We start from the raw sequence: 27,707 nt of genomic DNA, 5'->3' as shown, positions 1-27,707 counted from the left end.
AAGGGGCAACACCTCAATTTAGATCTCTGCATGATCTAAAGCATATAGAGAGCCTTGTTATGATACAGTTTGGCTCCATCTAACTAGAGGCCAGATCAAAGTATTCTATATCTGGAGTTGGTCAAAAAATACAAAAAATATTTCATGATGTTTTTGTTGCTATTTTATTCCCGTTTTCCTTGAAATTTGAATTTTTGACAAAAACCTTCCTAAAAACATCTAATTTTGGGAGGCGAAATTGCAGCCTTATCTACTTATCAGTCACAACCAAATTGATCAGCCATTGTGAGACTCAGGCATTTTGGGGAAAGTATATGTAAGCTTTAAAGAAGCAATGATGGCGGTTTGGGAAAAATAACAATAGCAGTGTGGGTTTCGTGTGCTATCTACCTGCTGTTTCCTGTAATTTCAAAAATACAGAGAAAATACTCAGTGGGTATTTTCAGATGTTTTCTCCTACATTGCACCACCTTTGCTACACCAGGAGAAAGTGAAACCTCTCTGTTTGTTTGTGAGAGTTGTGGTAACTAGAGACCTCACATCCTCTTCCTTTTGTACACATAACCAAGTGAGGTTTCATCCCCATCAAAGGCAAGGGCATCAGGCAGAGGGCAGCAGCCAGGGCAGGAGATGGAGAAGTTTCGCACCGTGTTGGATTTCTGCCTCAGTCACCAGAAGGTGCTCGGTTACAGCGTCGTGTCCCTGCTGACCGCGGGCAGCGAGCGTCTCTTCTCAGCCGTGGCGTTCCAATGCCCCTGCAACTCCTGGAACATGCTCTATGGCTCTGTCTTCCTGTTGGTGCCTGCTCTGATTCTCTTCCTTCTTGGCTACCTGCTGAACGTCAGGGCCTGGCGGCTGTTCACTGGCTGCTGCGCCCCAGGCAGGTGTTGCTGCATCATCCACAGGAGGCGCTTCTGGCGCTACGTTGGGGTGCTGTGGCTGATGACGGTGAGTGCTGCTGTGGCCCCACTCACCTGGATCGCCGTGGCCCTGCTTGGGGCCAACTTCTATGAGTGCGCAGTAAGTGGGAGCAGCCTGTTGCAGAGGCACCTGTGCCAAGGCAGAGGGACTGAGTGCCATGAGCAGGTGGCCAGAATACCCTGTGGTGGGACTCTCCCCAAAGAGGCACAGACATTTGTGAGCCTTCAGACTCAGTCCCAGGTATGGTCTCTTCCATCCTTTGATTTATCCTATTGGCTTTAGCCCCATGGAGGTGCATTGGATGCGGAGTGATTTCTGGAGAGATGGAGGGGCAACATAAGTAGTTCAGTTAAAGTAGGTGCTGTCCCTTGTGTCCCTCAGCTTACTTGTGCTGATGTGATGGCCTAGGGATGCAGCCTCAAGACTATAATATGAAAAAGAAATTTTTGCACTTATGTAGTTAGCAAAATATTCTAAACCGGCTAAAAGAAAGGTAATATATTGTTAGTTGCATTTCCCACTGCAGTCTATATTGCTTTCTACCATTTTGGCCTGCTGTAAATCTGAGGAGATTGCTTCCTAACGATGTTCATGCCTTTTCCTTTGAGGCAAGTTGAGAATAAGTGTGCATGGGCAGGGAACTTGACTGGATGTCACATAATTGGGCTTTCCCATCCGTAGATTTTCTACCCTTTTCAAAAGAGATGTATTGTGAATTTCTCTTCTCTTTTTCCACTTCCTTGCCTCTGTTTACATCATGAACGCTTTTAAGTTCAGTTCCTAAACATAAGAGGAAGCTGGTGTTTATTTAAAATCTTTAATAACAGCAGAGAATTAGCATGTGAAAAAGGATGTATTGAGTGTCTGACTGTGGGTCCCCAAGTCTGAAATCACTGTCAATTTCACACTCATATTCCAGGAATAGGGTTTAATTTTTGTTTTCCTGAAAGCAAGGTAGCTATAGACTGTGGAGAGCTGAAAAGGAAGAATGTGTTTGTTTACCCCTTCCCGCCCCCTTCTTTATGATGTAAAAAAGCGGCCTACAAAGTTTTGGAACTTTTTTGTTTGTTCTTGTTTTAATTTCTCCTGTTTTCTTCCATTAGAAATCCAGGTTTGATCATCTCCTCTCTTCACTAGAAAACTATAAGACTTTGATTTCACTAAGAAAAAAGAGTGTATCCTTAACTGGAGTTTGCTAACTGAAGGCAGGGCCGGCTTTAGAAAGTGCAGGGCCCAATTCGAATAGTTTTGACGGGGCTCGCCACAGAAATGCCGCCGAAGACCCGGAGCGAGTGAAGGACCCGCCGCCGAAGTGCCACCGAAGACCCGGAGCACGGGGCCCTCTTAGGCGCGGGGCCCGATTCGGGGGAATCGGCCTAAAGCTGGCCCTGACTGGAGGTAAAATCCTAGTGAAGACATGGCATTTTGTAGTTTTTGCGTGAGTAAGCAGCTCAAGTTAATTACTCAGCTCACCCAAAGGCAACTTGTGTGAAAACTAAAGACTGCCTTGTCTTCACTAGGATTTAACGTTGAATGAACTAACTCAAGTTAAGAATACACCTTTTTTTCCCTAGTGAAGATGTGGCCTGTGGTTGACTAGAGAACTAAAAGATTTGTGAAATCAGGGAAACAATGTAATTGAAGCTGAGATGGAAAGAGATTTTTAATCAGTTAGTTTAACATTCTTTGTTTTTTATCAGCACCTGTTTAACTCAAACATGTCAGAGAAAAGAGTTGAAAAATTGGTCAAAGAGTTAGCACACTTTTCCTTCAAGTAAGAGACTGGGATGGGAAAGTTCCCAATCCATATTTGTGAATCATGCAAAAAACCTGGCAAAACCAGGGGAGATAAGATCAGCTATTCCTGATATTACTACGGAAAAAAAAAAAAAAAAAAAAAAAAAAAAACAAGAAAAAGGTTATACTCTTATTATTTATTATTACTTTTAATTGGGTCTTTATAGATAACTAAAAAGCAAAAAGGGATACAAATCCATTTTTTCTTTGATAGTCATCTTTAAATATTATAAAAATACACTGGCTTTTTTACTTGTAAGACTCAATCTGTATGAAAGTGGACACTGTTAACGTTTCCCCTAGTCAGCATTTCCAGCCATTTCCAACAGAAGGTTGGATAGAAACCTGAACCCACCCACAGTCAGGATGGATTATTCTCTTCCGACCCCAAAATCTCATCCCAGGCCCTTGAAGGTTAGCAGACTTTGCTGGGATTGTTCACATACATGGGGTACCCATTGTCCACAGACAGCACAGTGTGATGGGCTTTTCAAGCAGTGTCCACTTATTGATCGCCTGTCTAAAACAATGTTAAATTACATATTCTTAGCCAGGAACTTTTGATGTTCCTAATCATCTGCAACCTTCATTGATCCAACTGTATGTTCCCCCAGGTGCTAGGATGGATATTGATAGCAAGCATCATGGCTTTAGTACTGGCTGTCACATGCATCAACCGCTGTCGTTCTCCAGTCAGTTTTCTTCAGCTGAGGTTCTGGAAAATCTACTTGGAAAAGGAACGGGAGGTTTTTGAGAGGAAGGCCAAGGAGCATGCAACCAAACTGGCAGAAAGGAACCTGAAGTGCTTCTTTGAGTCCACTGAGCCAGAACCATTTCAGACTCCCAGCAACAAAGACTGGCAGCAGATCTCGTCCTTGTATGCCTTCAATACTAAAGGACAGTATTACAGCATGATACACAAATATGTTAGTGCAAACAGAGGCACCAGCATCAAATCTACTGAAGAAGATATGTTTTCTCCTGCTTTAGGATTTGTGGATGGCACTGATTGTAATGAAACGGGGACATTATAATCAAAGAAAGAAATTCTATTTTTGTAGCATGGACAGTTATGTAATTATGGCCATAGAAAAAAGGTCTCGTTCTATGCACTGATCTCTTGTTGACATCAATGGGAGTTATGTGCAAAGTCTTCAGGAGAAGATGGCCCATAAAGTTTGCAGCATTATTTTTAATGAATTTTGTTACTTTTACTTAAGTGCCTTTAGTAAAATAGATATTTCTGGATGGCGGTTTTACAATATTTTATCCCCTTGACTCTTTCTAGTTATGATGTTAAATAGCTTAAATCCCAACACCAAAGATAAGTGTATGTGCTGTTTTGAAATACTACAAAACACCTTCTACAAATATACATTAGCTAGTCTGTCAGCTCAGAACATTTGGCAATTAGTGTTGCAAAACCGAAGTTTTACCCTTGGCATTGCTTGCCCATCAAAAACAATAATACTATATATTTTTAAAATTAAGAAGTAGCTTTCTAGGCTTTGAGCCATAAGCAAGTTCCCCACAAGCGTACAGAGAAAGGCCGTGGCTACACTCGAAACTTTAAAGCGCCGCTGCGGGAGTGCTCCCGCTGCAGCGCTTTGAAGTGCGAGTCTGGTTGCGCGCCAGCGCTGGGATAGAGCTCTCCCAGCGCTTCAGGTACTCCACCTCCACGAGGAGATTAGCTTACAGTGCTGTTTACACTGGTGCTTTACAGCGCTGTAACTTGCTGCGCTCACGGGGGTGCTTTCTGAGACCCCTGAGCGAGAAAGTTGCAGCGCTGTAAAGTGCCAGTGTAGCCATAGCCAAAGAGGGAATGTTGAGTGTGTCTTTGTATCATTGAGCTGGTGCATTCTGATGAATTATGGTTGAGAAGCTTGTTGTTAGCACTGAAACAGAGGATCATACGAGCCGTTAATGTGCAGCAATAGTCAAAAAAAGTTAACAGAATGTTACGAGCCATTAGGAAAGCAATAGATAACACTGGTCTACAATTTTTGAGAAGTCGTCTGCTTCAGAGATAAAATGTGCTATTTATTATGTATTTTGATGTGCTGAATTCAAATATGACAATTAAAACAACTGATTGGCTACTGTTTCTAAGATATTTAAGTTTTTACATTTTATGTCTATGTATATTATGTAGATAGTAGAGTTTTAATCATAAATTGTAAACCTAGGTCTTTTCATGTGTTTATGGTTGCTTTACATGATAATATTTCACCTGTCCTGTTTATGTAACACTTTAAAAATCAGCAAAAGGGTTATAGAAATAAAATTTATTATGAAACAAAAGGCAAAAAACTATTATGTACATAGTTTAGTCCTATTCAGTGTCTACTCGGCGCTTCTTGGCTTGTCTCTTGTATTCATTAAATGGAGCATCTCTTGTCACTGTCCAGCAATAGTCTGCAAGCATTGATGGGCTCTATTTGCCCTGATAGCGTTTCTCCATTGTTGCAATGTCCTGGTGAAATCGCTCGCCGTGCTCGTCGCTCACTGCTCCGCAGTTCGGTGGGAAAAAAATCTAGATGAGAGTGACATGTTGCAACCAAGGCTTTTGTATGCCTTGAGGAGGTTTGATAAGTCTGTACTGGGCTATCTTGATTATCACTTCAAAAGTTTTTTTTCTCTTACTTAATTGGCCTCTCAGAGTTGGTAAGACAACTCCCACCTGTTCATGCTCTCTGTATGTGTGTATATATATCTCCTCAATATTTATTCCACTCTATATGCATCCAAAGAAGTGGGCTGTAGTCCACGAAAGCTTATGCTCTAATAAATTTGTTAGTCTCTAAGGTGCCACAAGTACTACTGTTCTTTTTAAAGACACCTTCCTTTATCTTAACTTCACTTAACCTTGGAAATTTTCCACGGAGGTACTTGAAAGCTGCTTGTGTTTTGTCAATGGCCTTGACAAAGTTCTGCATCAGACCCAGTTTGTTGTGTAAGGGTGGTAACAAAATCTTCCTTGATTCAACAAGTGGTGGATGCTGAACACTTTTCCTCCCAGGCTCCAATGACTGTCGGAGTGGCCAATCTTTCTTGACGTAGAGGGAATCTCTTGCACGACTATCCCATTCACAGAGAAAACAGCAGTACTTTGTGTATCCAGTCTGCAGACCAAGCAAGAGAGCAACAACCTTCAAATCGCCACAAAGCTGCCACCGATATTGGTCATAGTTTATGCACCTCAAAAGTTGTTTCATGTTGTCATAGGTTTCCTTCATATGGACTGCATGACCAACTGGAATTGATGGCAAAACATTGCCATTATGCAGTAAACCAGCTTTAACACTCGTCTTCGCTGAATCAATGAACAGTCTCCACTCATCTGGATCATGAACGATGTTGAGGGCTGCCATCACACCATCCATGTTGTTGCAGGCTACAAAATCACCTTCCATGAAGAGGAATGGGACAAGATCCTTTAGACGGTCACGGAACATGGAAACCCTAACATCACCTGCCAGGAGATTCCACTGCTGTAGTATGGAGCCCAACAGCTCTGCCTTACTCTTGGGTAGTTCCAAATCCCTAACAAGGTCATTCAGTTCACCTTGTGTTATGAGGTGTGGTTCAGAGGAGGAGGATGGGAGAAAATGTGCGTCCTGTGACATTGATGGTTCAGGACCAGAAGTTTCATCCTCTTCCTCGTCTGACTCAAGTGAGAATAATTCTGGTGCATCAGGAACCGGCAGTCCTTCTCCTTGGGGTACTGGGCGTATAACTGATGGAATGTTTGGATAATGCACAGTCCACTTTTTCTTCTTTGACACACCTTTTCCAACTGGAGGCACCATGCAGAAGTAACAATTGCTGGTATGATCTGTTGGCTCTCTCCAAATCATTGGCACTGCAAAAGGCATAGATTTCCTTTTCCTGTTCAACCACTGGCAAAGATTTGTTGCACAAGTGTTGTAGTGTATGTGTGGGGCCCACCTCTTGTCCTGATCTCCAATTTTGCAGCCAAAATAAAGGTGATAGGCTTTCTTAACCATAGTGGTTATACTGCGCTTTTGTGATGCAAAAGTCACTTCACCACAAACATAGCAGAAGTTATCTGCACTGTTCACACAAGTACGAGGCATCTCTGCTCACTTTGGCTAAACAGAAATGTGTCCCTTTGCAAAATCAAACACTGACAAATAAGAGAGCACGACACTCTATGATTTCTAGAGCTGATATAGGGCAATTTGTTCAGCAGAGTGATGTAAGCTTCATTATGATTGCATCATCCATGACTTATAGGAATAACATGATGCAATTCATATCATGTATGACGCAATACCAGCTTCAGATTGCATCATTCATTGTTTTGCCTAAAAAGCAAGTACTGTCCAAACCCAGTCATAGATTTATCCTCAGATCCAGTCAAAGATGTATTTTAGTCATTTCTGGCTTCAATTGAGATCCCTTCCCTTTATAACTCACTTATCCTCCGCCATTCCCAAGTCAAGGGTCGTATATACTGACCCAATAGCATATCTTGAAAACTAGAGCCAATCAACAATTTTAAGTATCATTTTCGTTCTCAGTGACCCAGAATTAGTAAAGTTTGACTACATTTATTTCAGAAGCATTTTGGCTGTAGAGCAGTGTAATAAGAAAGAAAATATCATAATGCTATTGTATAAATCCATGGTACACCCACACCTTAAATACTGCATGCAGTTCTCATAGCCCCATCTCAGAAAAGATATATTAGCATTGGAAAAGGTACAGAAAAGGACAACTGATTAAGGGTATGGAACAGCTTCCATATGAGGAGACATTAAAAAGACTGGAACTTTTCAACTTAGAAAAGAGACTATTGAGGATGGGTATGACAGAGGTCTATAAAATCATGTCTGGCATGGAGAGAGTGAATAAGGAAGTGTTATTTACCCCTTCACATAACACAAAAACCATGGGTCACCCAATGAAATTAATCGGCAGCGGGTTTTAAACAAATATAAGGAAGTACTTCTTCACACAACGCACAGTCAACCTATGGAACTTATTGCCATGGAATGTTGTTCTGTTCATTCCCACTGAAAGCCCTGGCCATGGCCACTGTTGGAAGACTGGATACTGGGCTAGATGGACCATTAGTCTGACCCAGTATAGCTGTTTTTATGTTCTTATAGGAGACCAAAGGAAGGCAGGAAAATACTGAGCATGAATCTGAATATATAGCCTAGTTTACTAATGAAGTGACATGAAAATGCCTCTTGAAGGATAACTTCAAGCAAGCTGTGGACTAACCTGTGTCTGTGTCTGTCTTTAGTCTGCGAGCTATCTAGGAAAGGGTCATCCCTTCAAATAATATGTAGTGCCAAGTATGTTGTGAATGTTCAGTAAGTAATAACTCTAAATAACTCTTCTTAACCTGGGGTGCACGCACCAGGGGTGCGAGATTCCTTTTCTGGGGGTGCAAGACATGCCAGATTTTTTTAGAAGGTAAATAATTGAAAACACAAATTAAGCACAGGCAAGTAAGTACAACTACTTTGTTTCATCAAACCTATATATTTATTAACATTATACATTTTTTAACAATTACTGTAATATACAAACAAAAAATATATCTAGGTTTAAGGGGTGCGAGAACATATTTTGAGAACCAAAGGTGTGCAGGCTGCAGTAAAGGTTAAGAACCACTGCTCTAAATGATGGCCCAGAGTTTGGTTGGCTGGACTGAAATATGCGAGCATTACTATTTGTTCATAAGCAGAACTGTACCATAATAATGAAACTAAAAACTTGCTTTGTGGTAACTTCAGTTTGCTTTTACCGCAGTCTGAATTGGTCAGAGATTGCAACATAGTCTACTAAGTTGCTGCACTGCTAGTATCATGCTGCCCAAAGATCTTTTACTAAGTTTTGAATGCACAAAATGAGTTAGGTGCCTGAGTCCATTTTAGACACCTAAGCCTCAGTTTTGGGTCCACTGCGATGCACAAAACTCCCACTGAACTCTGTAGAGGCCTAAACTCATTTGATGCCTAAGTTTTTGCAATAAAATTTCCCTGGGCACCTATGTTTCTGCCTCTGGGTATGCACACTGCTGCCCACCTCTAGGCACCTGGATGTCTATCTCCTGGCTAAACCCTCTAACCCACAGACCAATTCACAAACTGGGGAAGATAGGCATTAGTCCACCTATGTCATCCTGGGTGGGGCCCAATCCAGTAGGCAGCCTCTGAGGAAGCCAACTGGCTCAGGACCCTCAGGTGAGTTCACACAAAACAGCAGAGGGAAGAGTTAAAGTGTATTAGCTTGGGCAGCTCCCCTCCTAGCAGGCTGGCTTTTGTGGATTGCCTCAAAGGCGCCTCTCTCTCCCCATTCACTGTCAAGGAGCTCAGGCACCTAACTTAGGCTTTGTAGTGATTTTCTAAATGTCTAACTCCTTTTGTGTATTCAGGCCTAAGCCTGCAACACACCTGAAATCAACACTCAGGAAAATATACTTTCAGTGGTGACAATCCAATGCTTGATTAATTTTGCTTTTTATACAGTCTGGGTAAAGTTTTTTAATGCTAAGAATATATGAATATACCTAGCATAGGCACACAGTAATAATAAAGGGCTTAAAAATAGGCAGTCACTATAACTAAATAATAATGGTTGAGTAGGAGGGCATTTTCTAGCCATTAATAAGCAGCTTCGGAATTGAGGGTAGAAGGTGATGTTCAGGACCCTTAAAGTTCAGTTCTACTCTGAAAAGTTACATTGTAAAAATGGTCCTTAGATCATTTGAGAAAAAAACCCAAGTGCATATTGAGGGTCAGATCTGCTTACTTGTGTGACAGAAAAGATTTTGCTGCTCTTTACTCCTGTTAGCTCTGGGGAATCCGGTTCTGCCTAATCATCAACACAATTGGTACCCACGTTCCTCCAGAACTGCATTTCTGGTGACTGTGCATGAGCCAGAAAAGTCCAGTTTGACTTTGAAATCCCAGGTTGAGATTACTAGGTTGCCTCTCCATCCTCTACCCCCTACTCCATTTTTTAACTTGTAAACTGGGCAAATTTAACATGGAAACCATTAAGACACAATAAATATTGAACTCCATAGAACTTCTTTTTCAGTCACTTTAAAAACAAACCAGAAAAGAAGAGCCTAGTATAACTGATCGGAGATGCCTGGCCTGGAAGACTATATTCTTATTGTAAACAGTGAAACTATAAAAATGTAAATAAAGGGAACTCCAGATAGTTATTTTGTGTGTTGAGAAGTCAAAAATGCATGTTCCCCCTGGATTCAGTACGCTGCTTAGTGTTTTGGCCTTCCCAGCAGGTAAAGACCAGCACAGTAACAAGACAGTGCATTCTCATTGTGCCTTTAGTTTGTGATACCCAGTAAACGTCATTCAGTTAAAAATGTCCTACCTTTGTCTGTCACATATAAGAATTCATTGACGACTAACAAGAGTAATTTTATTATAGATGGTTTCACCCTGGAAGAGGATGAAATCCTGGCCCCACTGAAGTCAGTGGTAAAACTCACATCGACTTAAATGGGGCCAGATTTTACCTAAGGAGTATATAATAGAATCATTCATAGACTCATTGACTTTAAGGTCAGAAGAGACCAGCATGGTCATCTAGTCTGACCTCCTGCACATTGCAGGCCACAGAACCTCACTCACCCACTCCTGTAATAGACCCCTAACCTCTGGCTGAGTAACTTAAGTCCTCAAATCATGGTTTAAAGACTTCAAATTACTGAGAATCTAGTTTAAACCTGAAAGTAACCTGTGCCCCATGCTGCAGAGGAAGGCAGAAAATCCCCAGGATCTCTGCCAATCTGACCTGAAAGAAAATTCCTTCCCAACCCCAAATATGGTGATCAGTTAGACCAGGTGCGGGCAAACTTTTTGGCCTGAGGGCCACATCATGTTTCGTAAATTGTATGGAGGGCTGGTTCGGGGAGGGGGTCGTGGCCCAGCCCCCCACCTCTTATCTGCCCCCTCCCCAGGATCTCTGCCCCATCCACAAACCCCCCTCTCCCTGTCCCCTACCGCCCCCAGAACCCCTTCTCCTGACTTCCCCCTGCTGTCCCATCCCACCCCCGCTCCTTCCTGGCTGCCCGCGGACCCCTGCCGCCCCATCCAACCCCTCCTCTCATTCCTGACGGCCCCCCTGGGACTCCTGCCCCATCCAACCACCCCTTCTCCCTGCCCCCTGACCGCCCCCGGAACCCATGCCCCTGACTGCCCCCTGCTGCCCCATCCACCCCCCCTCTTTCCTGACTGCCCCCCGGGACCCTGGCCCCCATTCAACCCCGTTTCGCCACTGACCACCATCCACACTCCCACCCTGCACTGACAGTTACCTATAATTTAACATCGACTATGGCATAATAGCCCTTTTAAATGAGGAGGAATTGGCCAACCCTGAGTAGGAAGGAAGAAACAGTATCTCTTATTGTAATAAAGATATGGAGATATAACTATCTCATAGAACTGGAAGGGACCCGAAAGGTCATCAAGTCCAGACCCCTGCCTTCACTAGCAGGACCAAGTACTGATTTTGCCCCAGATCCCTAAGTGGCCCCCTCAAGGATTGAACTCACAACCCTGGGTTTAGCAGGCCAATGCTCAAACCACTGAGGGATTAGGCCCAAAAGAAGATGTAGTCCAGGGAAGATGTGAAGGCTGCGTGGGGATGAGAGATGCATTGTTCGCACCTCTATGTTTTTGGGGCTGGCCCAGGGCTACTCTGAACTATGGTCAGCCAGGAATGACCCACAGGAGCTGCTTGCTAGCTGGGAATTGCTGGAGTGCAGCAGCACATGAGTCATACCCCTTTCTTCCTGGCACACCTCTGTGCCAGGGCCTCAGCAGAGATCAAGCCGCTTTCTGGTGCGTTAATTCATAAGGGGAGCAGAGCAAGGCCCAAGAGGGAGCCTGTCAGACGAGTTAACCAGGACCTAAGACAAAAGAGGGTTGTGGACGCACCCAGGAGTTTGGGCTGAGTGGGTGGAGGGGTTTTACTGAGCATTGTGTGTGAGACAGGTGGGGGTGGGTGGGTAAAAAAGCAGAACAGAGAGTGATGCAGAGTAAAGCAAGAAAGCTGAGCAGTGTCCTGTGAGCATAAAGGTATAATCCTGGAAAAGCTGGAGAGAGACCTTTTGGGTCTGGTGTTTGCTAAAGAAGCTTGGAGCTGTAAGCTAAAAAATTGCTCCTTTTATTATTGATTCCTTCTGCATTCAGAGACACAGGACTGTGTACATCCTTTGCAAATACACAAAATTCCATCAAAGAAATACTTGGCTATCCCAAATTTCTCCTCTCAACTGGAATAGTACCAGGTGAGGTTTCATCCCCCTCAAAGGCAAGGGCGCCAGGCAGAGTGCAGCAGCAGGGGCAGGAGATGGAGAAGTTTTGCACTGTGTTGGACCTTCGCTACACCAGGAGAAAGTGAAACTTTCTATTTGTGTGTGAGGAATGTACGAACTAGAGACGTCACCTCACATCCTCTTCCTTTTCTACACATAACCAAGTGAGGTTAAGGCAAGGACAAAGGCAAAGGCAAGGGTGCCGGGCTTAGTGCAGCAGCCAGGGCAGGAGATGGAGAAGTTTCGCACCGTGTTGGATTTCTGCCTCAGTCACCAGAAGGTGCTCGGTTACAGCGCCGTGTCCCTGCTGACCGCGGGCAGCGAGCGTCTCTTCTCAGCCGTGGCGTTCCAATGCCCCTGCAACTCCTGGAACATGCTCTATGGCTCTGTCTTCCTGTTGGTGCCTTCTCTGATTCTCTTCCTTCTTGGCTACCTGCTGAACGTCAGGACCTGGCGGCTGTTCACTGGTTGCTGTGCCTCAGGCAAGTGGAGCTGCTGGCGCTTCTTTAGGGTGCTGTGGCTGGTGACGGTGAGTGCTGCTGTGGCCCCACTCACCTGGATCGCCGTGGCCCTGCTTGGGGCCAACTTCTATGAGTGCGCAGTAAGTGGGAGCAGCCTGTTGCAGAGGCACCTGTGCCAAGGCAGAGGGACTGAGTGCCATGAGCAGGTGGCCAGAATACCCTGTGGTGGGACTCTCCCCAAAGAGGCACAGACATCTGTGAGCCTTCGGGCTCAGTCCCAGGTATGGTCTCTTCCATCCTTTGATTTATCCTATTGGCTTTAGCCCCATGGAGGTGCAATGGACGCGGAGTGATTTCTGGAGAGATGGAGGGGCAACATAAGTAGTTCAGTTAAAGTAGGTGCTGTCCCTACAGGTGCCACCTCAGCTTACTTGTGCTGATGTGATAGCCTAGGGATGCAGCCTCAAGACTATAATATGAAAAAGAAATTTTTGCACTTATGTAGTTAGCAAAATATTCTAAACCGGCTAAAAGAAAGGTAATATATTGTTAGTTGCATCTCCCACTGCAGTCTATATTGCTTTCTACCATTTTGGCCTGCTGTAAATCTGAGGAGATTGCTTCCTAACGATGTTCATGCCTTTTCCTTTGAGGCAAGTTGAGAATAAGTCTGCATGGGCAGGGAACTTGACTGGATGTCAAATAATTGGGCTTTCCCATCCGTAGATTTTCTACCCTTTTCAAAAGAGATGTATTGTGAATTTCTCTTCTCTTTTTCCACTTCCTTGCCTCTCTTTACATCATGAACACTTTTAAGTTCAGTTCCTATACATAAGAGGAAGCTGGTGTTTATTTAAAATCTTTAATAACAGAAGAGAATTAGCATGTGAAAAAGGATATATTGAGGGTCTGGATGTGTCCCCCAAGTTTGAAATCACTGTCAATTTCACACTCATATTCCAGAAATAGGGTTTAATTTTTGTTTCCCTGAAAGCAAGGTAGCTATAGACTGTGGAGAGCTGAAAGGGAAGAATGTGTTTGTCCCCCCCCCACACACACTCCCCTTTATGATGTTAAAAAAGAGGCCTAAAAAGATTTGGGACTTTTTTGTTTGTTCTTGTTTCAATTTCTCCTGTTTTCTTCCATTAGAAATCCAGGTTTGATCATCTCCTCTTTTCACTAGTAGACTATAAGACTTTGATTTCACTAAGAAAAAAGGGTGTATCCTTAACTGGAGTTTGCTAACTGGAGGTAAAATCCTAGTGTAGACATGGCATTTGTAGTTTTTTGCGTGAGTAAGCAGCTCAAGTTAATTACTCAGCTCCCCCAGAGGCAACTTGTGTGAAAACTAAAGACTGCCTTGTCTTCACTAGGATTTAACCTTGAATGAACTAACTCAAGTTAAGAACAAACTTTTTTTCCCTAGTGAAGATGTGGCCTGTGGTTGACTAGAGAACTAGAAGATTTGTGAAATCAGGGAAACCATGTAATTGAAGTCTGATTAGTTGAGATGGGAAGAGATTTTTAATCAGTTAGTTTAACATTCTTTGTTTTTTATCAGCACCTGTTTAACTCAAACATATCAGAGAAAAGAGTTGAAAAATTGGTCAAAGAGTTAGTACACTGTTCCTTCAAGTAAGAGATTGGGATGGGAAAGGTCCCAATCCATATTTGTGAGCCATGCAAAAAACCTGGCAAAACCAGGGGAGATAAGATCGGCTATTCCTGATAGTTCTAAGGTTAAAAAAAAAAAAAAAAAAAAAAAAGGTTAGACTCTTATTATTTATTATTATTTTTAATCGGGTCTTCATAGATAACTAAAAAGCAAAAAGGGATACAAACCCATTTTTTCTTTGATGGTCAACTTTAGATATTATAAAAATACACTGGCTTTTTTACTTGTAAGACTCAATCTGTGGGAGGTCTTATATGAAAGCGGACACTATTAACGTTTCCCCTAGTCAGCATTTCCAGCCATTTCCAACAGAATGTTGGATAGAAACCTGAACCCACCCACAGTCAGGATTATTCTCTTCCGACCCCAAAATCTCATCCCAGGCCCTTGAAGGTTAGCAGACTTTGCTGGGATTGTTCACATACATGGGGTACATTGTCCACAGACAGCACAGTGTGATGGGCTTTTCAAGCAGTGTCCACTTATTGATCTCCTGTCTAAAACAATGTTAAATTATATATTCTTAGCCAGGAACTTTTGATGCTCCTAATCATCTGCAACCTTCATTGATCCAACTGTATGTTCCCCCAGGTGCTAGGATGGATACTGATAGCAAGCATCATGGCTTTAGTACTGGCTGTCACATGCATCAACCGCTGTCGTTCTCCAGTCAGTTTTCTTCAGCTGAGGTTCTGGAAAATCTACTTAGAAAAGGAACGGGAGGTTTTTGAGAGGAAGGCCAAGGAGCATGCAACCAAACTGGCGGAAAGGAACCTGAAGTGCTTCTTTGAGTCCACTGAGCCAGAACCATTTCAGACTCCCAGCAACAAAGACTGGCAGCAGATCTCGTCCTTGTATGCCTTCAATACTAAAGGACAGTATTACAGCATGATACACAAATATATTAGTGCAAACAGAGGCACCAGCATCAGATCTACTGAAGGAGATGTGTTTTCTCCGGCTTTAGGATTTGTGGATGGCACTGATTGTAATGAAACGGGGACATTATAATCAAAGAAAGAAATTCTATTTTTGTAGCATGGACAGTTATGTAATTATGGCCATAGAAAAAAGGTCTCGTTCTATGCACTGATCTCTTGTTGACATCAATGGGAGTTATGTGCAAAGTCTTCAGGAGAAGATGGCCCATAAAGTTTGCAGCATTATTTTTAATGAATTTTGTTACTTTTACTTAAGTGCCTTTAGTAAAATAGATATTTCTGGATGGCGGTTTTACAATATTTTATCCCCTTGACTCTTTCTAGTTATGATGTTAAATAGCTTAAATCCCAACACCAAAGATAAGTGTATGTGCTGTTTTGAAATACTACAAAACACCTTCTACAAATATACATTAGCTAGTCTGTCAGCTCAGAACATTTGGCAATTAGTGTTGCAAAACCGAAGTTTTACCCTTGGCATTGCTTGCCCATCAAAAACAATAATACTATATATTTTTAAAATTAAGAAGTAGCTTTCTAGGCTTTGAGCCATAAGCAAGTTCCCCACAAGCGTACAGAAAAAGAGGGAATGTTGAGTGTGTCTTTGTATCATTGAGCTGGTGCATTCTGATGAATCACGGTTGAGAAGCTTGCTGTTAGCACTGAAACAGAGGATCATACGAGCCGTTACTGTGCAGCAACAGTCAAAAAAAAAGTTAATAGAATGTTAGGAGCCATTAGAAAAGCAATAGATAAGACAGAAAATATCATAATGCTATTGTATAAATCCATGGTACACCCACACCTTAAATACTGCATGCAGTTCTCATCGCCCCATCTCAGAAAAGATATATTAGCATTGGAAAAGGTACAGAAAAGGACAACAAAACTGATTAAGGGTATGGAACAGCTTCCATATGAGGAGACATTAAAAAGACTGGAACTTTTCAGCTTAAAAAAGAGACTATTGAGGATGGATATGACAGAGGTCTATAAAATCATGTCTGGCATGGAGAGAGTGAATAAGGAAGTGTTATTTACCCCTTCACATAACACAAAAACCATGGGTCACCCAATGAAATTAATCGGCAGCGGGTTTTAAACAAATATAAGGAAGTACTTCTTCACCCAACGCACCGGCAACCTATGGAACTTATTGCCATGGAATGTTGTTAAGGCCAAAACTGTAATGGCGTTCAAAAAATAATTAGATAAGTTTTGGAGGATAGGGCCATCAGTGGCTGTTACTGAAGATGGTCAGAGTGTCCCTAGCCTCTATTTGCCAGAAGCTGGGAATGGGCAACAGGGGATGGAGTACTTGATGATTGTCTGGTCTGTTCATTCCCACTGAAAGCCCTGGCCTTGGGCACTGTCGGAAGACTGGATACTGGGCTAGATGGACCATTAGTCTGACCCAGTATAGCTGTTTTTATGTTCTTATCGGAGACCAAAGAGAGTAGTTATTAATGGTTCCCAATCCTGCTGGAAAGGTATAATGAGTGGGGTTCCGCAGGGGTCTGTTTTGGGACCTGCTCTGTTCAATATCTTCATCAACGACTTAGATATTGGCATAGAAAGTACGCTTATTAAGTTTGCAGATGATACCAAAGTGGGAGGAATTGCAAGTGCTTTGGAGGATAGGGTCATAATTCAAAATGATCTGGACAAATTGGAGAAATGGTCTGAGGTAAACAGGATGAAGTTTAACAAAGACAAATGCAAAGTGCTCCACTTAGGAAGGAACAATCAGTTTCACACATACTGAATGGGAAGACACTATCTAGAAGGAGTATGGCAGAAAGGGGTCTAGGGGTTATAGTGGACCACAAGCTAAATATGAGTCAACAGTGTGATGCTGTTGCAAAAAAAGCAAACATGATCCTAGGATGCATTAACAGGTGTGTTGTGAGCAAGAGTCATTCTTCCGCTCTACTCTGCGCTGGTTAGGTCTCAACTGGAGTATTGTGTCCAGTTCTGGGCACCGCATTTCAAGAAAGATGTGGAGAAATTGGAGAGGGTTCAGAGAAGAGCAACAAGAATGATTAAAGGTCTTGAGAACATGACCTATGAAGGAAGGCTGAAAGAACTGGGTTTGTTTAGTTTGGAAAAGAGAAGACTGAGAGGGGACATGATAGCAGTTTTCAGGTATCTAAAAGGATGTCATAAGGAAGAGGGAGAAAACTTGTTCACCTTAGCCTCTAAGGATAGAACAAGAAGCAATGGGCTTAAACTGCACCAGGGGAGGTTTAGGTTGGACATTAGGAAAAAGTTCCTAACTGTCTGGGTGGTTAAACACTGGAATAAATTGCCTAGGGAGGTTGTGAAATCTCCATCTCTGGAGATATTTAAGAGTAGGTTAGATGAATGTCTATCAGGGATGGTCTAGACAGTATTTGGTCCTGCCATGAGGGCAGGGGACTGGACTCAATGACCTCTCGAGGTCCTTTCCAGTCCTATAATCTATGAATCTATGAATAAAAGGAAGGCAGGAAAATACTGAGCATGAATCTGAATATATAGCCTAGTTTACTAATGAAGTGACATGAAAATGCCTCTTGAAGGATAACTTCAAGCAAGCTGTGGACTAACCTGTGTCTGTGTCTGTCTTTAGTCTGCGAGCTATCTAGGAAAGGGTCATCCCTTCAAATAATATGTAGTGCCAAGTATGTTGTGAATGTTCAATAACTAATAACTCTAAATCAGTGTTCTTAACCTGGGGTGCAAGCACCCCTGGGGGTGCGAGATTCCTTTTCTGGGGGTGCAAGACATGCCAGATTTTTTTAGAAGGTAAATCATCGAAAACACAAATTAAGCACAGGCACGTAAGTACAACTACTTTGTTTCATCAGACCTATGTATTTATTAACAATATACATTTTTTAACAATTACTGTAATATACAAAGAAAAATATATCTAGGTTTAAGGGGTGCGAGAACATATTTTGATGTTTGATAAGGGGTGTGAGAACATATTTTGAGAACCAAAGGGGTGCAGGCTGCAGTAAAGGTTAAGAACCACTGCTCTAAATGATGGCCCAGAGTTTGGTTGGCTGGACTGAAATATGTGAGCATTATTATTTGTACGAGGAGAACCGTACCATAATAATGAAACTAAAAGCTTCCTTTATGGTAACTTCAGTTCGCTTTTACTGCAGTCTGAGTTGGTCAGAGATTGCAACATAGTCTACTAAGTTGCTGCACTGCTAGTATCATGCTGCCCAAGAATCTGTCACTAAGGTCTGAATGCACAAAATGAGTTAGGTGCCTGAGTCCATTTTAGGCCCCTGAGCCTCAGTTTTGGGTCCACTGCGATGCACAAAACTCCCACTGAACTCTGTAGAGGCCTAAACTCACTTGATGCCTAAGTTTTTGCAATAAAAGTTCCCTGGTCACCTATGTTTCTGCCTCTGAGTATGCACACTGCTGCCTGCCTCTAGGCACCTGGATGCCTATCTTCTGCCTAAACCCTCTAACCCACAGACCAATTCACAAACTGGGGAAGATAGGCATTAGTCCACCTATGTCATCCTGGGTGGGGCCCAATCCAGTAGGCAGCCTCTGAGCAAGCCAACTGGATTAGGGCCCTCAGGTGAGTTCACACAAAACAGCAGGGGGAAGAGTTAAAGTGTCATTGTGACCAGAGAGAGGGAGCACACGCGTGAGAATGACTCTGTAGCCTAGTGGTAGGGTGATCAGGTGGCAGACACAGGATCCAGTGCCTCCGCTCCCAGGGCTGGCTCCAGGCACCAGCGAAGGAAGCAGGTGCTTGGGGCGGCCAATGGAAAGGGGCGGCACGTCCGGGTCTTCGGTGGCAATTCAGCAGTGAATCCCTCAGTCCCTCTCTTACTCTTTGTGCTGCCACTGAAGAGGAAGAGAGGGACTGAGGAAGCGAAGGATCCGCCGCTGAATTGCCGCTGAAGAATGAAGCAGTGTGATTGAGCTGCTGCCGAAGTGCTGCCGATCGGCTTTCCTTTTCTTTCCTTTTCTTTTTTTCACTTTGCCGCTTGGGGTGGCAAGAAAGCTGGAGCCAGCCCTGCCCACTTCAGTGACTCTTTAATTAGAATGCAACAACTTGAATGGGAGAGACTGAGGGAAGTTCCACATGAGAATATCCCATAGCCCAGAAGCAAGAGCACTCACTGTGAGGTAACAGACCCTGTTCAAATCCCTTCTACCCCTCAAGTAAAGGGGGAACTTGAACTGAGGGTCTCCCAAACCTCAGCCATGTATCCTAACTACTGGGTCCTCCTCCTGCCTCCTACTCCAGGCTTCTTATTAACAGCATAGGTGCCTAACGCCCAGGGCTGGCGCAACCCATTAGGCGACCTAGGCGGTCGCCTACGGTGCTACAATGACTCTATAATTTTGAATGTAGACGGTGCCCTGGGTAATAACAATCACATGTCTATGAAAGTGACACATACTTTTCTTATAACTGCTCTGGATGGGCAAAGAGAAGGGGAAGCAATTCATTATGAAAACAAATGGAAATCGATAATATTGAGTAACCCAGTGGCTATTTTTCCTGTCTTGATCGAGAACCAGTCACATGGCATCAAAGAACATATGCTATTGCCACCAAACTGACTTGCAGAGGACAGTAGCATGTATATAAAAGGGAACTGATATTCATTGTGGATACAAGAAATATCTGTTGCTGGCTTAGAAACATTTGTGGAATTTGAGGCTCCCAACCTCCAGAGGAACATTGCAAGGAAGGGGAAGCACTGGCAGCTCATGGGGCAAGGCCTGGCTGAGAAAAGCCTTCTAGCTCCCTCAATATCTTTCCAGCTGTGGAGGCGAAGCAGAGCACAGTTGGGGTAGGAAGTCAGGGGCGCTGGTAGGTTTGAGGCAGCCCGGTCCTTTAGAACTGTGAGCATACAAAGAACATGGGCTGAAGATAAGTAATTTCATACATCAGGCGGGTAAGTCATATCATGCTTTTTCTCATAAATGAAGTAATGTATTCCTGTGCCTCACACACGGAACAAACCTCTGGCTGTGTTCCAACACTATAAGGATATGCTTGCCACATATCCCTAAATGTTGCAGGAAACAACCAATTGTGTTTGACACTGGTATGTAGTTTCACAGACTAATCTTCCCTTTTAATAGGGTGCAGATATTTCAGTGATGATGTGCACTGATTTTCCTCTGTGTTTCTGAGGAATGGAGTGGTTAGAACACAAAATTACAGTAAGTTGTCTTGTCTTACCTAGATTCTCATTTTAATACTCAAGTTGTAAGATCACTGGGGCAAGAACTGCCTTTTGGTTATATGTGTATATGGGGCCTCACACAATCACAGACTGGGGCTTCCAAACTATACTGCAATACAAATAATAATAAATAAGAATCAAAGCTCTTAGGTTCCCTTACTGGGTCTTGTCAGTGACCTGGGGGTAGGTGATTTAGCTCCTTTGTCCCCATTGTTAAAGTAGGACAGTTTTCCCCATCATTATAACTGGAGGAATTAACTGTACCTATCTCACATAACTATATGGATCCCATGCGGTTGATAAAGATTATTAATGATTGCTTAAAAAGTGCTTTGAAATCCTTGGATGAAAGGCAATATGTAAGCACAACGTATCATTATTTATGCATGCGGAGAGACTAAACGTTCAGACATTTCTGTGTGTTGGTGTGAGGAACTTTGTTCCCTGTGGTATAAAATGAGACATACCAACAATGGAGAGAGCCAGCTTACAGAAGGAGAGTGCTCTGGACATCAGCTCACTTGATTCTTCACTTCAAAAAGAGTAATGTTGTTGTGATGCTGTCTAACAGATTGCCAGCTCAGACCAAGCTAATTCACTTGCATGTTAAGAGAAATCAAAGGAGTGTCAAAAGGCATTGTAATGTGATCAGGCCAATTCACTTGTGTGTTAACATAATTCAAAGGAAATGTGATGGTATTGTCTTCATTTATCTATAACCTGTTGGATTTTATTACATTACAGTTTACATTATATATATATATATATATATATATATATATCCCTGTACTTAATTAACCCTAGATCAAAGGATGTATTAGTGTTTAGATGAGAATTTACTTAATGTGTAAAACTGCATGAAAACTAATGAAGGATTGTTTCCAGCTATTTTATTGTTCAGGAAAACTAATGAAAGATTGCCTGGATGGCTGTAGCTAAATGCATTGTGTATGTAATTGAATTAAATGTAATCTCTGTAATCGAATTGCCCTACAACCAGGATTGAAGCCTTTGAACTGTAAATGACAAGCATTCTAATTTAAAAGCATGGGTCGTTGCGTTCAGCAATGGGAAATCTACAGACCCTTGATATAATGGGAACACATGACAGACTGCTTTCTGGGGAAGACAGTTATAAGAATGAACTCTGGGAGTGATTCTGTATCTCTGAGCTGTTTGGACACTTTCAGGGGGTGTTCCAGATACAAGACAGAGATCCCCAAAGCTGCTAGTCCTGACAGATTTATGGAAAACCAACAGATTACTACACCTCTGCTAATCATTTTGATTTACAAATTCTCACTCACCTGTAATGTATTTTACCTGCTTTAACCTCTCAATAATTCTCATTTCTTTTTCTTAGCTAATAAATCTTTAGTTAGTTTACTAGAGAAATTGACTACAACATTGTCTTTGGTGAGAGGTCAAGAGTATCCATTGACCTGGGGTAAGTGACTGGCCCTAGGGGGTTGGAAGCAACCTAATGAGTGGTGATTCTTGCTTTTAATAACTTTTCATCACCTAGTCCAGTTTGGCTAGATGGAAAGATGCACTGGAGAGCCTAAGCAGGACTCTTTGTGACTCCATGGTAAGACTGCTATAGTGATCCAGGAGGGAACAGTGGTTACTGGCTTGGTGAAATCAAATGATAGAATATACCACCAGTTTGGGTGTTTGCCCTATTGTCTGACAGTATGACCCGAGCTTGGCTCTCTCAGTTGTGAGCTACTCCAGACAGCATGACAGTGGTACTGAAGACAAGCCCATTCCATTGACTTTCTTAGACTGACCCTCAGACAGGGACCTTGCAGAGACAGAGGCAGAGCATACAGCAGCAGCAGCATTATGCTTCACTTGAAAGTTATTTCTTATTGTTGGTTAAATAAATAAGTTAGCCCCAAACCTGCCTCCGTCACCACTGAAATAGTACAATGGCTGATGTCCAGAAGGTGGAGCTAGGATGCTAAATAGGAGAGAAGAGGAGGGGATAGTCTTTAGGATAGATACCCTGTAGAGTGGTTTCTGAGCACTGCTCTAACACACCATGTAACTTCACAGACTGTGAGCACAAGCTGTTTTACAACTATAATTTCAAACTCAGCTTCAAGCGCGTGTGTGGACAGGACTTTCATGCCTGAAAAAAATCACTTGGACGACTGAGCAAAGTGGAGGTGTCAGGCTGAGCACTGAAGTATCCAGACCTACGAGGCTGTAACAGCTACAACTCTAGGGATTAAAGTAGACAGTCGATAATAATAGTAGTAACAATCCTGTCACATGTCTGTCGGGGAGGTCAAAGTCATGTCACCCAAAAATTCTCCATTCTGTCATAGCGTCCTTCTGCCATATCATCAGGATGTGTCTTACGTGTGATAAAATGTCAGCACCGTTTGTGTTTGTGTGATACACAGCACACATTCACAGCATGATGGTTAAATGAAAATTTTGTAGTGGTCATACATTCAGGATCAATGCAAGACTGGGAGGGTGTGATGGGATGTTCACCCCACACTAGTGCTAAAGGAGTTAAGAGAGACCAACTAGCCATAGGCTGCACCTGCTGGGGCGCTAAGGGACAATGATAGTAATTGAGAATGAAGCTTCCCTGGGCAGGAACAGGCAGGGGGGCTTCTATAAAGCCTAGGAGCTGAGGATGGAGGGGGGTGGCAGTGAGGTGAGCCTGAAGTCATACACTCTGGTACAAGATGGAGACTAGAAGCCTGAAAAAAGGGCAGTGTAAGAAGCGGTCCAGGGAAGGAGCAGCAAAGTCTAAGAAAGTATAGATCTGAACTGCTGGTTTGAGGGTCCTTGGACTGGAACCCAGAGTAGAAGTTGGGTCTAGGTTCCCCTACCAGCCACTGCACGAGTGGCACAGTTTGTGCATGGATATGGAGTCTGCCTGAGACTTTGTGGAAAGAGATTCTGATGAGACCCTGGAAACAGAGGATGATTGTGACATGGCCAGAGGGCTAAGCCAGGAAGGAGAGACGCTGCAGCTCCTGACTAGGGAGAGAGATGCTGCAGAGCAAGTGACTGAGGCAACGGGCTGATTGGGGTGTGAACAGTAGTGAGCTAACTCCCCAGATGAGCTACGAGGAGGGGCAGCCGAGTGGTGAGTAGAAGACTCCATTGCAGAAGGGGTCATTTCAACTACCAGGTTTTCTATTAATTATTATTTATTATTTCATAGCTATTTTAAATGAGAAAAATATTCTATGACAAATACAACTTCTCCATAGTCACTAAGCTCAGTGTGATCCAAAGGAAATAGCCAGAACTAGTGGACAACTATAAATTGCACAGGACAAAACTGAGCCTGGGGCAGGATTGGTCTATTTGCCCACTGACTAAGGAAGAGCCCGCTGTTTGTGTGCCATTTGAAGAAAGATTTATTAATGATGACGAATGACTGTTCACTTCATCTGAGCTGCCCCAAACCAGAGAGACTTGTTTTTTTCCTTAATAGAAAGCTCCACCCAAACAAGTGCTAGAAATAGCACTTGTCCCACTGATGATGCCTCACTTTTCTCCTGTTTTGTGGGGTTCATAGTTCAAACATGGGTATCTCCCAAACAGTTTTCAAATTCCTCAGTAGCCAAAAGAAAGCAATTGGTTACAGTTTGATGGGACTGCTAACAGTGGGAAGTGAGCATTTATTTTCTCTTTCTGCTTTTAAGTGTCCTTGCAGCAACAAAAACTACACCTATGGGCTGGTGTATCTCTTTGTCCCAGCCTTGGTACTACTATTTGTTGGGTTTGCACTGAATGGCAGTACCTGGCAGCTGTTCACAGGCTGTTGTGTGAACCCCAGGAAACTATTTCCCAAAGGGAAGAGCTGCCATTTTTTTCATGCCTTTGGCCAGATCACCTTAAAGGCTCTTGTAGCCCCCGTGATGTGGCTTTCTGTGGTTTTGCTCAATGGGACTTTTTATGAATGTGCCATGAGTGGCTCAAAAAATCTGAAGTACCTGGAGATGCTTTGCCACAATAAATCCAACAAGTGCTTGGAAGACCTTCCCAAAGTAGCATGTGGCCAAACTTCCCTGTCCTCTTGGGAGACTGAGGAGATCCTACTAACACTTCAAGCGGAATCTCAGGTAAGATATCATTTTAATTCAATCATGCTTTGTGTTGTCCTTTTTTTTTTTATCATGAGGCCCTAAAATCAAGTGTCCCGAGAGTTTAACTATAATTTTAAAAAAATTAAAATATATATTTCATTGCAATGCAAGCAGGATTCAGACTGTGTTTTGTGGGAGTGTCTGAGAAGTGAAATATCCAGTGCCTCAGGCAGATTTCTGTAAGCAGCATAGCACACCAAGGTGTGGAAGGGTTTGGCAGCTCAGAAGGGCTTGATAGGATATTTGCCAACAGAGGGAGGTGGGAGAATTTTAGCAATGTGGCTAGAGAATTCAGGTTGCTTGATGTTTCTGGGAAGAGGGCTGAGCAAAAGGTTTAATCAAAGTAAAGGAATGGTAGGCAGGGTTTCGAAGATTGGGAAGGGAAAAGCTCCTTCCGTTCATCTTGAAGGGTTTTGGGACAGTGGTTGTTCATTTTTTAGGGGAGTTCATAATACAACAAGGCTCCTCCAAAGTGTATGGCCTCCAGGATTTGTGCAAGTCTTGGGCTGACCCTGAAGGCAACAGTAGAACAACAATGTTAAACACCAGGAGACAATTCTTTTGGAATAAAGCTTCATTGAGTTTAAAATTAGGAAAAAAAACATATTTGTACCTTGTTAGAGGGCTCATTCCTTTGAATAGGCCTCATTTAGACTTTCTCTTTTTTTATAGCAAGATATGAAGTACCCCAGCAATCATTTTAAATTGTGTACTTCACTTTCAACCATTTAGTAATGTAGACAAACATTCAGTTAGTTCATGTATACATACAATAATCATTCTAAAATATATAATAGTGTGTCATAAACATTCATTAATACTTCAGACAGTAAGATTTATTACATGTATTCTGGATTTATACTAATAGGGCCTGATCCAAAGCCCATTAAAGTCAATGGGAGTCTTTCTATTGACTTCAGTGGGCTGTAGATCAAGTCCATAATCCGTATTTTTAAAGTGCTGAGACGTAATTTTTGGTTAGAGCTGTTCAAAATGTAAAGGTGCAGTATACAAAAAAATAATTTTTACATAGCTGTGTAGATCATATGATCCTGAAAATGACATCCAATTTAATCTCTGCCTCTAGTGACAGTCCTTAGGAATTCAGGGCCTCAGCTTGTGAATAGAATTGACACTTGGTGGATCACTTTATTTTCAAAATCTTGTATTTTATTATCACTTTTCAAGGTTTTTATACTGAGCATTTAAAGAACACAGTCTCAATGCAACCGTAAGAACCAGAATAACACTAGTTATTCTCAATCTAATTTGAGTTTCCAATCAGCTTTTTTATTGTAGCCTTTCTTTTGTGCTTCAATATCAAATTATCCTTTCTTTAACAGGTCGTAGGGTGGTGTGTGATAGTTACTGCTGCTTTTCTGTCTTTGTTGATCACTTGTTATGGTCACTGCCAATCTAATACCAGCCATCTCCAAAAGAGGTTTTGGAAGATCTACACTGAGAAGGAGAAGGAACAATTTGAAAAATATTTTGAGGACTATGCCACCAAATTGAGCAAAAGAAACCTGAAAAGCTTTTTTGAGAATAAGAAACCGGAGCCCTTTCCCATGCCAAGTTTCCGGGCCTGGGAAGAAGCTTCTGCTTTGGACTCTTTCAACATTAACCAGCAGATCTTCAGCACACTCCATAAACTAGTGGAAGACAGCACGAAAGAAAATGATTCCAATGAGACACAAGATACAATGGTAAACTTAGGTGAAGGAGAAACAGTTTAGCTAATGTCAGCTTTTATTAGCATTATAATTTGTTAACTCACTACATTTTTCACTTTTCATTCTTCATTTCTGTTTTTCTGGTAATGACCTGTTTGCTGCCATAATTTCTCTCTCTCACCAAACTTCTATAGCACCTCCTCAGGCAAGATGGCAAATGTCTTCCGAGCTCTAATAGCAAAACCCAGGACTCAATGTAGTTCCATGAGATACATTGTCCCACACAGACTAACCAAATAGCTTCCCAATAGTCCCTCTTCTCTCATATGTGTCTACTTTGCTCATGTTATTTACACAAAACAAATACACCCTTACTGTTCCTGTTTTGCATAAATGAAATTCTGTCATTGTTCTTCTTTCCTAGAATTGGGTATGCAACAGAAAGAAAACCAGTGAAACAGTAGAATTTGATACTGTTCAGCTTCGTTATGCTTGGTACTGAGACCAGCGCTTACTAATTTGAATGTGCTGTCCTTTGTTACCTACCTTGTATGCTTCTGCATACATCTTGAAAGGAGTTAAAGTGTTGTAAGTGTGGAGCAGTCAGTGTACATTGGGCTTGATCCTTCACCACTGATGTCCATGGCAAATATTCCATTGAATTCACTGGGCTGAGGAACCAGCAGACTGGGGTTAGCTGAATTTTGATACTCTGGGATTTTTAAAGGAAATGGCCTTTTCCCTCTTTTGAACCTGTAAATATTTTTTTCACACTCTACATGAGACCTAAGCTCTGCACCACTTAAGTCCCACTAAATTAATCAATGTACAGGCTTTGAGCTGACCCTCAGCACAAAGAAGAATGTCATCCTTTATGAAATGTGAACTCGAATGGATACTTTTCTCTTTTTTTAATTATGCATCAATATTTTTTGTGCTTTGCTTTGTCCTGCCTTAGCACATAATGGACGTATTCTGTGTAATGAGGGAAAAAATGAAAACTGAAACCAAAGTGTGTGTGTGTGTGTGTACTGGCTTTTTGAAATGTACTGTGAATAAGTTGATGGGGAAGAACTTCAGTGGGGATACACTAGTAATTGAGTGTTTTGCTGAATCAAGGCGTAAAGTGGAAGCTCCTTACTTTCCTACATTGAGCCCTACAGCAAACACAAGCTTGGTCATTTCTAACAATTTTAGAAGATTTGGTGACATGACATGAAATCTTGGCCCCATTTAAGTCGGTGGCAAAACTCCCATTGACTTCAGTGTGGTCAGGATGTCACCAATAGTCCCTGCCATTTAAGTCCAGGGCCCTGCACAAACATAAAGATCGACCCATTCACATCACTTTGCAGGATTGGAACCTAACAGACAAAAGAAGGCAGGAAAGGGAGATGAAGGACAAGGGTTTCAGTAACAGGTCATATGTTTACTATGGGCAGCATTTGTATTGATTCATTAATATTGATTATTTTGCATTGTAATAAAAATAGGGAATTCTGGCTCCCAGAGGGAGGCTAAGAAAGGATGGTCTAGTGGGTAGGCCAATGGACCAGGACTGAAGACCT

At 42.5% G+C, this 27,707-nt stretch overlaps 3 protein-coding genes across 3 annotated transcripts; all 3 read left to right on the top strand.

Moving 5' to 3' along the window:
- The first annotated feature begins 630 nt into the window (after positions 1-630).
- Positions 631-4,023, top strand: LOC128834997 (calcium homeostasis modulator protein 6-like). The gene is made up of 2 exons (XM_054024275.1): positions 631-1,161; positions 3,333-4,023. Exons 1-2 carry the CDS (start codon positions 631-633, stop codon positions 3,750-3,752), a joined length of 951 nt encoding a protein of 316 aa, XP_053880250.1. The 3' UTR covers positions 3,753-4,023.
- An 8,258-nt stretch (positions 4,024-12,281) lies between these two features.
- Positions 12,282-15,467, top strand: LOC128834959 (calcium homeostasis modulator protein 6-like). The gene is made up of 2 exons (XM_054024188.1): positions 12,282-12,791; positions 14,777-15,467. The coding sequence occupies exons 1-2, from the start codon at positions 12,282-12,284 to the stop codon at positions 15,194-15,196; spliced, it is 930 nt and encodes a 309-aa protein (XP_053880163.1). The 3' UTR covers positions 15,197-15,467.
- Positions 15,468-23,902: 8,435 nt separating this feature from the next.
- On the top strand, positions 23,903-27,552 carry LOC128833518 (calcium homeostasis modulator protein 5-like). The gene is made up of 2 exons (XM_054021463.1): positions 23,903-24,442; positions 25,810-27,552. Exons 1-2 carry the CDS (start codon positions 23,903-23,905, stop codon positions 26,200-26,202), a joined length of 933 nt encoding a protein of 310 aa, XP_053877438.1. The 3' UTR covers positions 26,203-27,552.
- The last annotated feature ends 155 nt before the right edge of the window (positions 27,553-27,707 follow it).

This window comes from Malaclemys terrapin, chromosome 3 (genome assembly GCF_027887155.1).
Source record: "Malaclemys terrapin pileata isolate rMalTer1 chromosome 3, rMalTer1.hap1, whole genome shotgun sequence".
NCBI classification, from domain to species: Eukaryota; Metazoa; Chordata; order Testudines; family Emydidae; genus Malaclemys; species Malaclemys terrapin.
Note: the sequence above shows the minus strand (reverse complement) of the source record. Positions and strands in the feature narration are given on the sequence as shown.

What these genes read in the sequence shown, in the direction of transcription:
- LOC128834997 (XM_054024275.1), top strand. Translation starts at nt 631, where the DNA reads ATGGAGAAGTTTCGCACCGTGTTGGATTTCTGCCTCAGTCACCAGAAG. An exon ending in GCCTTCAGACTCAGTCCCAG is followed by an intron (nt 1,162 to 3,332) that starts GTATGGTCTCTT and finishes ATGTTCCCCCAG; the next exon opens with GTGCTAGGATGGATATTGAT.
- LOC128834959 (XM_054024188.1), top strand. Translation starts at nt 12,282, where the DNA reads ATGGAGAAGTTTCGCACCGTGTTGGATTTCTGCCTCAGTCACCAGAAG. An exon ending in GCCTTCGGGCTCAGTCCCAG is followed by an intron (nt 12,792 to 14,776) that starts GTATGGTCTCTT and finishes ATGTTCCCCCAG; the next exon opens with GTGCTAGGATGGATACTGAT.
- LOC128833518 (XM_054021463.1), top strand. Translation starts at nt 23,903, where the DNA reads ATGGGTATCTCCCAAACAGTTTTCAAATTCCTCAGTAGCCAAAAGAAA. An exon ending in CACTTCAAGCGGAATCTCAG is followed by an intron (nt 24,443 to 25,809) that starts GTAAGATATCAT and finishes TTTCTTTAACAG; the next exon opens with GTCGTAGGGTGGTGTGTGAT.